The 16,238-nt window shown below is 43.9% G+C and overlaps 1 protein-coding gene across 1 annotated transcript in view; it reads left to right on the top strand.

Moving 5' to 3' along the window:
- Positions 1-16,238, top strand: part of LOC142254350 (mucin-5B-like) — a 130,850-nt gene that overhangs the window by 27,176 nt on the left and 87,436 nt on the right. The window contains exons 14-19 of the mRNA XM_075325395.1: positions 7,217-7,381; positions 7,500-7,594; positions 7,825-7,951; positions 14,249-14,504; positions 14,678-14,730; positions 15,086-15,186. Coding sequence (XP_075181510.1) covers positions 7,217-7,381; positions 7,500-7,594; positions 7,825-7,951; positions 14,249-14,504; positions 14,678-14,730; positions 15,086-15,186 — 797 coding nt within the window. The remainder of the gene's footprint in view (positions 1-7,216; positions 7,382-7,499; positions 7,595-7,824; positions 7,952-14,248; positions 14,505-14,677; positions 14,731-15,085; positions 15,187-16,238) is intronic.

Here is a 16,238-nt window from a genome sequence, read left to right on the forward strand (position 1 = left end):
GCGACAAGGAAGAAGGGAATTTTGTTTACTTACCGTAAATTTCTTTTCTTCTAGCTCCTATTGGGAGACCCAGCACCCGCCCCTGTTCCCTTCGGGCTAGTTGTTCTTTTGTGTACACATGTTGTTCATGTTCAATTGTTTCATGGTTTTCAGTTCTCCGAACATCCTTCGGATTGAATTTACCTTAAACCAATCTATAAGTTTCCTCCTTCCTGCTTTTTCACCAAAACTGAGGAGCCCGTGATGCACGGGAGGGTGTATAGGCAGAGGGGAGGGGTTACACTTTTGAGTGTAATACTTTGTGTGGCCTCCGGAGGCAGAAGCTATACACCCAATTGTCTGGGTCTCCCAATAGGAGCTAGAAGAAAAGGAATTTACGGTAAGTAAACAAAATTCCCTTCTTATTCTTCATAAACTGCAAACAACGAGGGCAGTATAATATCCACCTGTTCTAATTTTGCTAATAAGCCAAAATCCTGAAAACAAGGCTTGTGTGACACAGAACTTATTTGTGTATATACTTTATATAGCTGGGGAAAAAGTATTGTACACATCACCAAGTTTCAAAGTAAATATGTTTCTAAAGGTGTTATTGACATGAATTTCTCACCAGATGTCAGTAACAACCCATCCAATCCATACAAGCCAAGAAATCAAACCATAGGTGTCCAAAAATGTAGTGATGTGTAATAATGAGAAATGACACAGGGAAAAGTATAGAACACATGAAGAAAGAGAGATGCAAAAAGCCATGGAAACTCGTGACACCAGCTGAAATCTGTCAGGAATTAGAAAGCAATCCTGCCTCTTAGTGAAAAATTATATCAGTTGGTTGAACTGATGGCTTATAAAAAGAAACATACCATGATGGGTAAATCCATTGAGCTGTTTCACTATCTTCGCAACCTTAATGTTGCACAGCATACTGATTGCATTGGTTACAGAAGAATTTTAAACTGTCAGAAACCGTCTCAGGAATGCTCGTCATTCTTATCGGGTCTCCACCTGACTGCAGTTTGTCGTTGTAACTGACGTGAGTGGGTAAATACGTTCAATAGCATCTGGCACATTGGAGGGTGTCTTCTTCAGGGATCAATCCTGATTCACACTATACAGAGCATATGCAGACTGGTAAATGTTTACACCAGATACTAACTGTTTTTCTAAACCCCCCCCCCCCAGACCCGGCAATACTGTAAAACCACATTTTAGAGTGTCTTTTTATTGTGGTCAGCCTAAGGCACACCTGTGTAATAATCATGCTTTCTAATCAGCATCTTGATATGACACACCTGTGAGGTGGATGGATTATCTCAGTAAATGAGGAGTGCTCACCAACACAGATTTAGAAAAATCTGTGAACAATAAAAGTGAGTATACCATTGAGTGAAAATGGAAAATTGTGCCCGAAGTGCCAATGTGTTGTGTGGCCACCATTATTTTCAAGCACTGCCTTACCTCTCTTGGGCATGGAGTTCTCTAGAACTTCACAAGAGCCACTGGATCCTCTTCCATCCTCCATGATGACAACACGACCTTTCGCTTCTCCACCTTCCATTTGAGGAGGCCCCACAGATGGTCAATAGGGTTTAGGTCTGGAGACGCTTGGCTAGCCCAGCACTTTTACCCTCAGTTTATTTAGGAAGGAAGTGCTCATCTTGGAGGTGTTTGGGGTTGTTATATTGGAACACTGTCCTGTGGCCCAGTTTCTGAAGCGAAGGGATCATGCTCTGCTTCAGTATGTCACAGTACATGTCTATTGCAATGTACGAAACCAATGATCAGAAGAATAAAAGTATAGAGGGACCATAGAGGGACTAAGTAAAAAATGTTGAAAAAAAATTACAAAAACCATTGAAATGTCCTCCCCCCAAATATTACACCAATAAGTATGAATATTTATGTAAAAACAAAAATAAACAAATAAGGTACACATATTTGGAATCGCCGTGTCCAGAATGACACAATCTATAAAACGGTCGGACTATTTAACCCCTACAGTGAACACTGTAACAAAATAAATAAAAAAAAGTAGCAAAAAAGAATGCTTTTTCATCATAATTCCGAAATAAAAGTGGAATAAAAGTTGGTGAAAAAGACCAATATGAAAAAAAATGGTATCACTAAAAATCTTGTCCCGCAAAGAAAAAGCCGCCACACACCTTCATCATTAGAAAATGAAAAAAGCTATAGCTCTCAGAATACAGCGATGCAAAAACAGTACTATGGTATCACTCTAATTGTACTGATCTGAAATAGGGTGGTGCAACTGTAGAAAAAAAAAGTGGTTTTAAGTGTGTGATAGTTGCCAAACAAAAAAAAAATGTAAATCTGGTATCGCTGCAGTCACACCTACCTGAAGAATAAAGCCGTCTAATCACTTATGCTGTGTAGTGACGAGCATAAACAATAAATTAATCCAATTATTGTTTATTTGATCATTCTGTCTCACAAAGATCACAGTAAGGCTATGTCCGCACGTTGCTTTTTACCTGCTTTTTACCTGCTTTTTTGCTGCTTTTTCAACTGCAGCGTTTAATGCCAAAATGGTTGTGTTTTGCTTTTCAAGCAAAATCTATGGGAATTTGGGTTTCTTGTCCGCACTATGCAGTTCAAACTGCAGCCTTTTTGTGGCAGAACTTTGGTCAAAAACTCAGCTTTGCAGTGCAAAACCCAAATGGCAAAAACAATTGACATGTCAATTGTTTTTGCCATTTGGGTTTTGCACTGCAAAGCTGAGTTTTTGACCAAAGTTCTGCCACAAAAAGGCTGCAGTTTGAACTGCATAGTGCGGACAAGAAACCCAAATTCCCATAGACTTTGCTTGAAAAGCAGAACACAACCATTTTGGCATTAAACGCTGCAGTTGAAAAAGCAGGTAAAAAGCAGGTAAAAAGCAACGTGCGGACATAGCCTAAGTAAGGGGCACTTTGCACACTGCGACATCGCAGGCCGATGCTGCGATGCCGAGTGCGATAGTCCCCGCCCCCGTCGCAGCAGCGATATGTGGTGATAGCTGGCGTAGCGAAAATTATCACTACGCCAGCTTCACACACACACTCACCTGCCGTGCGACGTCCCTGTGGCCGGCGACCCGCCTCCTTGTTAAGGGGGCGGGTCGTGCAGCGTCACTGCGACGTCACACGGCAGGCGGCCAATCGGAGCGGAGGGGCGGAGATGAGCAGGATGTAAACATCCTGCCCACCTCCTTCCTTCCGCATATCCTACGGAAGCCGCGGTGACGCCGGTAGGAGATGTTCCTCGCTCCTGCGGCTTCACACACAGCGATGTGTGCTGCCGCAGGAGCGAGGAACAACGTCGGACCGTCGTGTCAGCGTAATTATGAATTACGCCGACGCCGCACCGATGATACGATTACGACGCTTTTGCGCTCGTTAATCGTATCATCTAGGTTTTACACACTGCGATGTCGCATGCGATGCCGGATGTGCGTCACTTTCAATTTGACCCCACCGACCGACATCGCACCTGCGATGTCGCAGTGTGCAAAGTGCCCCTTAGTCTTGGTCACAGGTGTAAGTGCTATGTGTTGAGAACAGGATAAATATAAACTGATCCAAAATGGTCCGTACCCCAAAGTACCACCAATTAAAGCTTCTACTCAGCCCACAAAAAACAAGTTCCCATTTAGGTTAGTCATCTATTAACAGAAATATAAGGGGTTTCCACGTTATTGGTAGCATAAAGGCTCTGGAAACATGATATGGCTCCTCTCCCCCAAAAGAATCTCAGCAAAATCTGTGCTCTCAAATACAAATAGTTCACTCCCTCCTGAACCCCACAGTGCATCTATACCACATTTAGGCCTAAGACACACGGCGTGAAAATCGGAGCGAGTGGGATGAAACATTGCATTCCACTCGGACCACTATTAGCCTATGTGTCAGCACCCATGGGCTGCAGAAGACACATCCGCTCCTGTCAGCTCCACGCAGCTAATGAAGACAGCCGCGCGATCAGCTGAGCTGTCACTGAGGTTACTCGCGCCCAACGCTGAATACAGCTGATCGCGCTATTCCCTTCATTAGCTGCGTGGAGCTGACAGGAGCGGCGGTGTATTCTGCAGCTCCGGTCACCTTCATGCAGCACAGCTGGAAGCGACGCTGGACCATCCTGGAGTACGCCGGACATGGAGGGCTTTTTCGGGCTTATTAAAGTGGTGAACAAGGCAATTTGTTAGTGTTTTTTTTTTCTAATAAAGGATTGTTCGGGTGTGTGTGTTTATTTACTGTAGTTTACAGATTAATCATGGAAGGTATCTCGGGGAGACGCCTGACATGATTAATCTAGGATTTAGTGGCAGCTATGGGCTGCCAAAAACTCCTTATTACCCCGATTTGCCAACGCACCAGGGCAAATCGGGAAGAGCCGGGTACAGACCCAGAACTGTCGCATATAATGTATGCGGCAATTCTGGGTGGCTGCTGACTGATATTGTTAGGCTGGGGGGCTCCCCATAACGTGGGGCTCCCCATCCTGAGAATACCAGCCTTCATCCGTATGGCTTTATCTGGCTGGTATTAAAATTGGGGGGGACCGCACGCCGTTTTTTATAATTATTTATTTATTTATTTTCCTGCACAGTATAGACACGCCCACCGGCTGCTGTGATTGGGTGCAGTGAGACAGCTGTCACTCACCGTGGGGGGCATGTCTGACTGCAACCAATCACAGACATCTGTGGGTGGGGAAAGCAGGGAATACGAGATTGATTAATGAGCGGCCGGCATATTCAAAGAAATTGTTGCCGCGTATTCTCTGCACAGCTGTTCCTCGCCACGCTGGTGATCGGGGAGCGGTAAGTATGAGAGAAGGCTGCTCACTTCAGTCACTCGGGGGATTAGCGGTCACTGGTGAATCCTTCACAGGTGACCGCTAATCAGTATGCGGCACACAGACAGAGCCGCGGCATGACAATGAAGTCGGGTGAAGTTCACCTGAGTTCATTCTCATCGCGCAACTCTGTCTGCTGTCTGCCGACATGTATCAACGACATTGTGCAACACACAAACGGACATTCCACACGGACATTCCACGTACACATACACGGGCATTTTACACACAAACACGGACATTTTACACGTACACATGGCTCGCATACGCCATCACACGGATGCCATACGTACCGGAGAAACGCCCCAAAAAAACGGAACACGGACCCAAAAAACGGATTGTAAGACACATACGTTTTTTTGCGGAAGTGTGTTTTAGGCCATAAATGTAGAAATTATGTGCTCCAAAAGTTAAAAAGCACTCCTTCCTTCTTGAGTCTTGCCATGTGGCCAAATCGGGTGGCCAAATGGTAATGAACAGTAACATATGGCGTATTTTCATGTTCATAAGAAATTGTGTAATAATTATGCAATCATTTTTATCTATTTCCCCTTGTGAAAATGTAAAATCTGGTTTCCAAAATCTGGTAGTTTCCAAAATGAGGTAATTTGTGGGGGGTTTGCAATGTTTAGGCACATCAGGGGTTCTCCAAATGCAACAAGGCATCTATTCTAGTCAATTTTGCATTCCAAAAGTCAAATGGCGCTCCTTCTCTTCCAAGCCCTGCTGTGCAACCAAACAGTAGTTTTCCACCACATATGGGGTATCAGTGTACTCAGGAGAAATTGCACAACAGATTGTATGGTCCATGTTTTCTTGTTACCTATGTAAAAATGAAAAAATTGTAGATAAAACAAATTTTGGGGGAAAAATATATTCTCCAATTTTCATAGCTCCACATTATACAATTCTGTGAAGCATCTGAAAATTCAAAGTGCTGACTGGGTTTCCACTGTTTAGGCACATCAGGGGCTCTGCAAATATGACATGGCAGCCGCTATTTATTTCAGCCAATTTTCAATTTTATGCTCCAAAATTCAAATAATGCTCCTTCCCTTCTGAGCCCTGTATGCACCCAAACAGTAATTTTCCACCACATATGGTATATCGGCATACTCTGAAAAGATTGTACAATAAATTTTATGGTCCATTTTTTCCTATTACCCTTGCGAAAATGCAAAATTTAGGGATAAAGCAACATTTTTGTAGGAAAAAATACGTTTAGTTTTTTTTCCACATTTCTTTATTTAAAATAAATGCAAACAATATAGAGCAAACTTTACCACTAACAGGAAGTACAACATGTTTCAAAACAAACAGTCGCAAAATTATTGGGATATATGGACGTGTTACAGAATTATTACCTCGTAAAATGACACTCGTCAGATTTGATAAATGAGATTCAGTCATTAATGTACAAAATGACTCAGTCACATGTCAAATGACAGAGGTGCACAACTCTTAATGAATTTGGCACATCTTCCCAGTGGTGTGCAAATGCTATACCAGTCAGATACTGGCGTAGCATGTCTTCCATACAAGACACCAGTACAGTTGATGAATTAGGTGAGTGAGCATAGCTACACTTGCCCAGACTTTTCTCCACCTCCACCCATGTTTTGGCAGAGTTGAATCAAACTGGCATGGAAACACAAAAATTCACAAAAAGTATGCACAATTCTGCATTGCGCAAACATTTTGTATCTTTTTGACAGTTTTATGGTGTAAAATTTTTGATGAATCAGACCCAATGACTAGAGATGAGCGGACTTGTGGAAGTTCAGTTCGGCGAGGGCAGACAGAATTTGGATAAAGTTCGGTTTGGGGTCTGGACTTGACCTGAGCCCCAATGGAAGTCACTAATTGGGCAGTTCCGGTCTCAGCCAACATGCAGCCAGTCATAAACAGATCACTTCTGGGGCGGAGGGCAGGGTTTTTCCTTTTTTTTGGGTGCAAACTACATCTGATCACGTTGTTGTTACCCCCATTGCGAGCCGATCAACAGCTGCAAGTGGCCCGCACTGGGCTGAGCACCGAGCGTATGTACTTTCAGATGCAGCTTGTCCAAAATCAGGTCTTGTGTAGTGATGAGCAAATAGTTCGGTATTCGGGTGCAGTTGATGCTCGGATGGGCGCCACTCGAGGACCCGAGTATAATGGAAGTCAATGGGGAACTCAAACATTTTTGTGGAAGATTTTCTAGAAAAATGGTCAAGTTCTTCATTGACTTCCATTATACTCAGGTACTCGAGTCGCGCCAGTACATGCATCAACTGCTCGTTAAGAGCACCCGAATATCGAACTATTCTCTCATCACTAGTGTTGTATATATTATACAGGAACACTATTTTCTGATCAACAGGTCTCTGTGGAGATTTCAACAACATCCGGACTGATGATTTCCGAACTGTCAGTGGCGTTCTCGAAGGAACAGCTTCAGCTTTTGCTAACTCATGGAAGAGTTTTGGAAACTGTGCTGATGTTAAGGACAGTTATGAGAACCCATGTTCCCTCAGCGTGGAGAATGGTATGTTGATCAGAAGTGAATCTCATTCTCATATTCCCATATTAATACTTGTACCTCTTCGTTATACATATTTGTAACATTCTAATAAATGGATAAAATGTAATTTTGGTTCCTGCAGAGAGATTTGCACAGCACTGGTGTTCTCAGCTCTTGGACAGAAATGGACCTTTTGCACCTTGTCATGCTGCCGTGAATCCAAGAATATATGAAAGTGTAGGTGAAAAATATTTTTGGGTAGAGTTAACCATGGATAGATGTTATTAGATCCTTCTTGCCATAAGATTTTGCTTTTGTTGATTTCAGTCTATGGTCTTAATATTTTTACATTGGGCATAAATAAGAATCTAATAAATATTTAAACCATTGTTAGCTATATACACCATATCCAGATATGTGGGTGACAGAGTCCAAAATAACTAAGTTTTGTCAATGACTCCCCACAGAACTGTATGTATGACAGCTGTACCTATGAGAAGAGCGAAGCTAGTGTATGTGCTGCCTTAGGAGCTTACAAACGGGCCTGTGCCGCTGAGGGAGTATTTCTGGAAGGGTGGGGAGAAGTCATCTGTGGTAAGTGTAAAACCTTACTAGCTCTTCAGATATACATTTATCATTTCTCTATCGCTTCATTGGAGGACATAGGAAACTCTGGGTGTATGCTGCTGCCACTAGGAGGTTGACATTGAGCAAAAAATATTAGTTCCAACTTCCTCCTCAATAGGATACACCAATCAACAGGAGTCAAGACGGTCAGTTGTAGGTTAGTGTCAGTAGGAGGCAGACACGGGTCTGCGCTCAGAGTCATTTCCACCTAAACATATTGTGTGCTACTAATCTTTTCCTTTTCTTTGTTTTTCAGATACATCTTGTGACTTGGGCAACAGGGTGTTATCACTCACCCTGTCTCCGTACTTTAGAGACGGAGAGAGCAGTGTTGTCTCATCCACTTCGTACCCTCTCTGGTCTCTTCAACAGGACCCTATCCCCCCAACGTATCAAAATTGTCTTGGAGTGGCCACCTGGATGGTACTTGCCATCCGTCAAAAGCCTGATTGTCCACCATAGTGAGATGGCCCGGAAGGGAGACAAATCCATCCTTAGAGACTCCCTCCAGGGATCTTTGGAAACGTCTCCCATTCGGCGAAGATGGAATCAGAACTGCATATGAATAGGTACCTTTCCTCTTCCCTATCCTCACACACTGCTGGGATCCCCTTTCTATTGTGGCCCGGGATTCTCTTCCTTCTTAGCAGCAACCCAGTGCAGCAGTTTTCCCCCCATCCTCTGCTCCTTCCAATAGATTGTCGAACAGATCTACATTTGGTCCTGTGGGCCTCATTGCCTGTTTCCGCATATATTGGTCACAGTATTGCTGAGGCCTAATTAATCCAGGACATGCCCTCCCATCTTCCTGAAAACACTTTCAATTGTGTGCTTTTTAGCCCCACCCACCATTCTCCAGCCAATCAGGGTTCTGTTTTCTTTTTGCTTTTTATGGCCAGTCAATCACAGCCACGTGGATTTCCTACACGCATATTCTCCTGGTCTCCACCCCCTCTACAGGACCTGCCGATGGATGCCTCTAAAAATGTAGTCCCCAACTTCTGTTGAGGCTTACTCCTTCAGTCTAACCATGTCCCCAGTCACCCAGACCTATGGTACACTTACAGGCTTATTGCATCATGCCTTTACCTGGCCCTGCTCATGACCCTCAGCCAGTCAGCCTCCCCCCCCCTCCTCTCTCCTCCGGTGCCATTACTGTCCGATGCTGGCTCTAGGCAGGTCTTCCTCTTGGGATCACTTGCCACAACTTCAAGCGCAGAGTCACAGGCTCCCGTACAGGGGAAAACTTTTATTGTTAATAAAAAAAATTCCCTTGTTCAGTGGAGCTTCCACTGTCCACAATAAAAGCACAACTTATTTTCCCTTCTTGGGAGAACGATAAGGCAGACTTCTGATTGATACCTTTAGTTTACACATAGGTTCTAAAACCCTAGGCCTTCCAACATGTCAACTGCTTGACTCTTATGGTTCTGGCTCGGAAGCTCTTGCACCTGGTTTTCCTAGAGTCTGTTACTCTGTTAAGATCTGTGCCCGATCTGAACACAGTGTCCATTTCTCATCTGCAGATTTGGACATTTTACCTATGCTGTCTACCGCCTGGTAAGCTAAAGACAGTGAGATAGACATGCCATCTACTACAAACCACATGACAAATTGCAGCAACGGTCTGAGTATTCTGTCCACTTTCCAATGAGTCAAACCTACTATCTACCACGAAACACATGACTGATCACAAGAGCACTCTAAGTACTCTGTCCACTACCCAGTGAGTGATCCAGATGGCCTATTACAGTAGCAGCCCAGGTGTTCTTTCCACTACACTGTGAGTCAGATCCTGCATCCATCACGTAACACATGACTGATCGCAGCGGTCCTAGTGTTCAGTCCACTATCCTGTGGATTTAGCAGCGATCCAGGTGTTCAGTCCACTACACAGTGAGTCAAATCCATCATCTACCATGAACTACATTGATGTTTAAGGGTCAGTGCTTAGTCCATTATTCAGTGAGTCAAAAGCACCATCTCCACGTAACATATGACAGACTGTAACTGCAGTAATAGTGCTCCACCCACTACACAGTACACAGTGACTCAGGCCCACCATCTTACATGTGCCACAGTCTGATAGCAACAGTGGTCCTAGTGCTGTATCCACTATCCAGTGAGTCAGTGAGTCAAACACACTTTCTATCTCGAATTGCAGGGCTGATCACAATGGCAGACTCAGTATTCTGTTCTCTACTTAGCAAGTCAGATTCACCATGGGCCATTTGGTTAATCACAGCTCGGCTCTACTGGCCTCGAGCTATGTCATGCCTCAACCTCCATGTCTGTTTATTGGCACTCACCTATTCTTCTTTACAGGGTAAGATCACCTTCATGTATTTCAGTTATAGATGGAGTACACAAGCCTCTTTACCACAAGAAATGGTTCCCGAATGTTATCATGTCCTTTGCAAGACACAGACAAGATTAGAGAGCCACTTCAGCACAGCATCTGGTTCCTGAAGTTCACAGCAGCGGGTCCACTCCTACTGCAAGAAATAAAATTGGATCACAGTTACAAGAGACTCTTCCTAACAGGAATTGATTCCCAAACATCACGGAGGCTGATTCTCTCCTTCTACAAGAATCTGTATCCTTTTCAGCATTTATAGTCATATTCTGGTCCTCTCCTCTCGAGAACCAGATCAGGATTTTCAGGATCAGTGTGGCCTCAAATGGACAAGTCAAGCCACTTTAGGAGCCCCTGGCCAAGCTGCCCTGTAGTTCGCAGTGTCATCCCTCGTGACCAGTCTTTGCTGATGGATGGGTTACTGAGTCTGTGTCTGCCTGTCCAGTTCTTGCTCCAGGCATCCATCCGGGGCTCCCTCAACATGTTGCCAGACCTCACAGAACAGGTTGCCCTTATGAGTAAGTAGAGCTATCTTCCTACAGCTGTCAACAGTTCTCAAAATCATTAGGATAATCTTCGAATTGTGGCTCCTGTATGCAGAAGATCCCTGGCTTGCTTTCTTTTCAGGGCTGTCACCTGTCTAGAACTGAGATAGACAAGAGTCACCTCAGAAGCCATGAGTTTGTTCCTGATTCCATAGGCTGAGCTAGTTGTCTTAGTATCAAAAAAAAGCTTCATCTGTTTTCTCCCTGCAGTGCTCTCTGGTTCTATGGGAATCTCTTTTTCGAGCTAGTTCCACAATGCCAATCATGCAATCAGTTTGGTCTTTTTTCCATTCTTCTTTTCAGTATTTGCACATTGTCATCCTTCTTCTACCTCAGCAATGGCATCATGGGCTCAGTACTTAGCACTGTCACTTGAGCATTTGGGTCCTGGGTTCAGACTCCATCGGGGACAACTCCGCATGGAGTTCTAAGCTTTCCCCATGTTGGTGGCTTTACTAAAGCCACTCAGATTTTTTTCTTTAGACCTTTTCTTGGTGCAAGAACAGGATTGTACAGCTCATCTTCTTCTGAATCTCAAGATTACACACACATGTGTTCTATGCCTTTTCAGTGTGGAGTCTTCACCTCCAGTGACAACCTTGATGGAATCTGCGGGGCTGCTTCTGCTCAGCGAATTTGAAGATGCCTTATTTTACCTTCCTTTTATGGAATGCCAAATAGTTAAAAATCTCTGGTTAGTTCACAGCAATTCTCTTTGGCTTAGCCACTACCCCAGTGTTGCTACAGTTGGGGAACTTTATCCAACATCTCACAGGTCTTTCTGTCAAGCCATCCTCAACATCTATCCGACTACAATGCATCATTCTTCTATCTCCAAGTGAAATCTTATCTCAGTCATTCATTGTGGATGCTTCTGGTCAAGGACTGAACAATATGTGCCAGTGTTTTCAGACGCTCACATCCCTGGAATAATCTCCGGACCACCGTTTTCCTAACCTACATAAGGCCTTTGACAGGAGAGTGGTGCAAATGCTCTTGAGTCTTGATCCATTTCTATTTACAGAGGAGCATGCCCAACATTGATCTGAGGCAAATCAGATTGTGCTGCAAGGAACCTCAGTTCGTTTTCAGATCCTGCGACCCTCTAGCAGTTGTCCCTGGTGGGTTCCCGGACTACCCATCCTCCTGATTACTCAGGTATCCAGAGGTAGTCTACTTCCTTGTGGTGGTAGTCTATCTTATAGCAAACGACCAGTGGAATCTTCTATATCCGTTGTCCTAGGGTCCTTTTCCACCATCAGAATTTAATTACCTCATTACCGGATTGGCTGGAGAGCTGCAGCAATAGGAGCTTCCTGTTTTCTCCACTTGGGTTATTGATCATGATCAAAGTGGAGAAGCCCTCTTCTTCTATCTTTCTCTTCAGACATGCCTTTATTATTGGACCTTGAGTCCGGTTGTTTCTTCGTTCTCTCCAGGGTCAGGTCTCTGCCTTTCAACCCTTCAGGGTATTTGATTCTGCCCACAGATCGCGATTCCATAAGGTGGGCACACTTAGTAGATCTACCTGTAGTTCCCTGGGATCTTTTATCTGGTGTTCGATGTTCTACAGTGCTCTCCTTTCTCCTTTCTAATTATGTTGTTCCTTGTTCCATGAAATGATGCTTTCTGATACGATCACTTTCATGGACGTGTTTCAGTACTGACAGTTCTGTGTCGTTGTTTTTCCATCCTTCACCTGGAAGGGGTGGTTCTTGTATTCAGTTCCCTTTCTTTCCTAAAGCAGTTTCCACTCTTCCCCAAGGAAGATACTCTTCCCTCTCTCATTTTCTTCTCTCCTGGTCAGAGTGCGTCTTAGCATCCCTTACTGTCTAGGACAGCTTCCTTCAGTCACTTGGATCCCTTCTTCGTATTCTCGAGAGTCATCCTAATTATCTCCCTACCTTAACACTACTATGTGGTTGGATTCGCTCTGTTAATCTGGATGCATATTGCATAGGGACAGAGCGCCACTACTGGGGGCTCCAGTTAGCTTTCCTGCTTGGGGCTTCCTGGACCATTTGTTGTCAGGATTTTGTTTGACAACTTTAAGCTGTCTTCTAGTTTACTGCACTTGACGTTCCAGGTTCTACAGCATGCATTCCCTTTTGTTCCTTCTCCTTGGAATTTTGTGTCTGGATAAAAAGATTTTACAATCAACAGTGGCTGGGTTCTGACTGAGCTGAAAACCTTGCCTCTGCCTTCCTTCTCTCTAGTCCTTCTTTTCCCACCCTTGGGGAATGCTTTGGGACGTCCCATGGTTTCCTGTGTACCCCAATGAAGCGATAGAGAAATTAAGATTTTGGGTACTCACCACAAATTCTATTTCTTGGAGCCTTCATTGGGGAAACAGCACCTGCTCTTCTTAAGTATCTCTGATGGGCCAGTTAACATTTATTTTTACCTGCGTCTCCTAATGCTTTAACACTAACTGATCGGCTTAGCTCCGGTTAGTGGGTGTATCCCACTAAGGAGGAGCTATTTTTTTGTAAAGTGGCAGCATCATACAGTATGGTGAGTACCCAAAATCTTCTTTTTTATAGAAAATTAGAGATGAGAGGATCAGGCAAATATTGAATTTGCCTGTTTGCGCACATTTTCAGAAAAATTCAATTTGTAGAGCAGTTATTCTCCTCAAATGTAATGTTACTTATTACTTATACTCACCTACCCACTCACCACTCTCGCCTTTCTACTCCTTACCATCACCAGTCCGGCCTTCACTGCATCTTAAAATCACTGATACTCAAGCTGAAATGCTTGATCTGCTCACATGTCTAGCTCTGATGACACCCAAAAGTGTTCGGCATAAGTGTGAGAAACATTAGAATGTTATGATGTCACAACGTACACCTTGACCTTGCACGTCCATGTATAGAACCATCCCAAGCCTTACCAGAGCCAGAAATCTTGGGAGAATTCTGTACATACTTGTTCAAGGTCACGGCTCATGCCGTGATGTCATGGCATCATTATCTCTACATAAAATTATTTCATACTAACCACTACTGAATATGATCTGATATACAGCAAATAACATTTTAATGGTAAGATCATCATCTAATCATAAAGTAAAGCCATACCTTGGATTTAGAGCAAGCACGTAATGTTTGGATATTGCTTCATGAACACAGATTTATGACACTTTAGAGCTGAAAGGTGTCGGAACTCAGAATTCCAGTGGTGGTCCAAACTTGTTTTTATGAAAAACAGCAAAACAGTGGGAGGATTGGGGTATGGTCACCAAATATAGATTCCTTTCTGTATGTGATTGGACGTTTACAGACACAAGCTACCCAAAAATCAATGGAGTATTTATGTATCACAATTACTAACACAGTCATCTGTATTTTCTAACTCAAGATAAATATACAAAGAAATGCCCAAACAACAGCACCTATCAGTACTCCATTAGCTCTTGCCAGAAAACTTGTCGTTCTCTGAGTGAACCGGACCCAAGCTGCGGCTTCAAATTTCCTTCTGTTGACGGCTGTGCCTGCCCAAAGGGAACCTTCCTGGATGATAGTGGAGTTTGCGTTCCAATTAAGCAATGCCCCTGTTACTACCGTGGATCAATATTGTCACCAGGAGACATAATTTATGACAATGGGGCTATGTGGTAAGTAAAAGCATCAAGTCAGATGATCATTAGACAGACTCACCATTATTATGTGCTTGCAATATGTGGTTGGCGGCTTTATGGTACTTTTACGAAATAGACTAAAATTCACGCTTGTTGTCTCTTCCTGGCATTTTTGTAACTTGATGATGTGTTCATATTCTTCATTGCAGCACATGCCAGAGTGGCAGATTATACTGCGTTGGGAAAATACCAACTTCTGCAGGTAACTAAATACATTTTTTTCACATTCTTGTGGTTGATTGGTAAAGAAGTCTGTTTGTGTGGTATTGTAAATGTAGAATATATGTATTAGCGAACAACGGATTGTTTGACATTAAAATTTTCCGGCTGTGCCAAATTTTCTCCAAATCAAATTAAACTTTGTCCAAAAATCAAATCTGGTTGAATTTGCATGAAACCGCGAATTTCAGAAAATTCAAATCAAACGCAATTCCCTGTGGATTGAACTGCTCATCTCTATGTATAAGTCTGAAATATTGCAAAAACTTCTTTCAGTACCCAATATACCATTTTCCATATGTAGGATTGCGCAATCTCATATTTCTTCATCTTTTTAGTGTGCCCTGGAAAGATGGTTTATTTTGACTGTGCCAAAGCTTCAACTGGACAAAAAGGGGCTGAATGTCAGAAGACATGCCATACTCTGGACTTAGAATGTGTAAGTAACTGACATAGGACTAGGGAGTTATAAGTGATCATGGAGCACCATGGCAAATTCTAGAACAGAGTTAGAATGTGTACTTCTGAGATCAATGATGTTACATCAACTTCCAGTTGATCTAACAGCACCAAGGCCAGCCTCATTCTTTCTGCATGTATGGGCTGTGGGCGGTGTTTCACCGCTCGTCACAGCCCAGCATTGCTCCTGCTTGTGGTGCTCTGCAGTGAAGGTGAGCATGCGCAAGATGCTGCACTGTGATGCTGGGATTTGATGAGCGGTGAAACACCACCCACAACCCAGTCACTCAAAAAGACTGGGGCCGCCTCGGTGATGTCGGGTCAACTGGAAGTTGACCCAACATTACCAGCTCTCAGAGGCCATGGAGCCCGGGGTCACTTCAAGGGGAGCAGCAGACTGCAATAGCACCGCTCAGAGTCAGATTTGGCTGGACAAGGTATTTGACAAAAGCCTTCCCTGACCTCTGAGATCCAGTGATATCACATCAACTTCCAGTTGACCTGACATCACCAAGCCCAGCCCCAGTCTTCCGGCATCACAGCACAACATCTTGCACACACTCTCCTTCGCTGCAGAGTGACGCAAGCAGGAATGATGCTGCTCTGTGATGAACGGTGAAACGCCGCCCACAGCCCAGTCACTCAGGAAGACTGGTGCCGGCCGCAGTGATGTCAAGTCAACTGGAAGTTGACCTAACATCACTGGATCCTAGAGGTCACGGAGCCCGAGAGGGTCACTTCATGGGGATGAGCGGACCACAATAGCGCTGCTCAGAACCAGAATTGGCTGAACAAGGTATTTAACAAAAGCCTTCCCTATCAGTTTTACAGGGATGTGGCCACTATTGCAGAGTAGTGAACCACCCTTTAACTGCACTGATCTCATAAGCTGCAGCACCTGTCAGCCATGTGGCCCTCCCTGGCTCTGGGTCACAGACTAAATGTGCTTTCTTTTTTCTCTCCCAATTAATTAAATCTGTATTATTTGGTTTTCCTTACACACTTATCTTTCTCACTGTTATGCTCTCATGC

The sequence above is a fragment of the Anomaloglossus baeobatrachus genome, chromosome 10 (assembly GCF_048569485.1).
Source record: "Anomaloglossus baeobatrachus isolate aAnoBae1 chromosome 10, aAnoBae1.hap1, whole genome shotgun sequence".
In the NCBI taxonomy this organism is placed as follows: Eukaryota; Metazoa; Chordata; class Amphibia; order Anura; family Aromobatidae; genus Anomaloglossus; species Anomaloglossus baeobatrachus.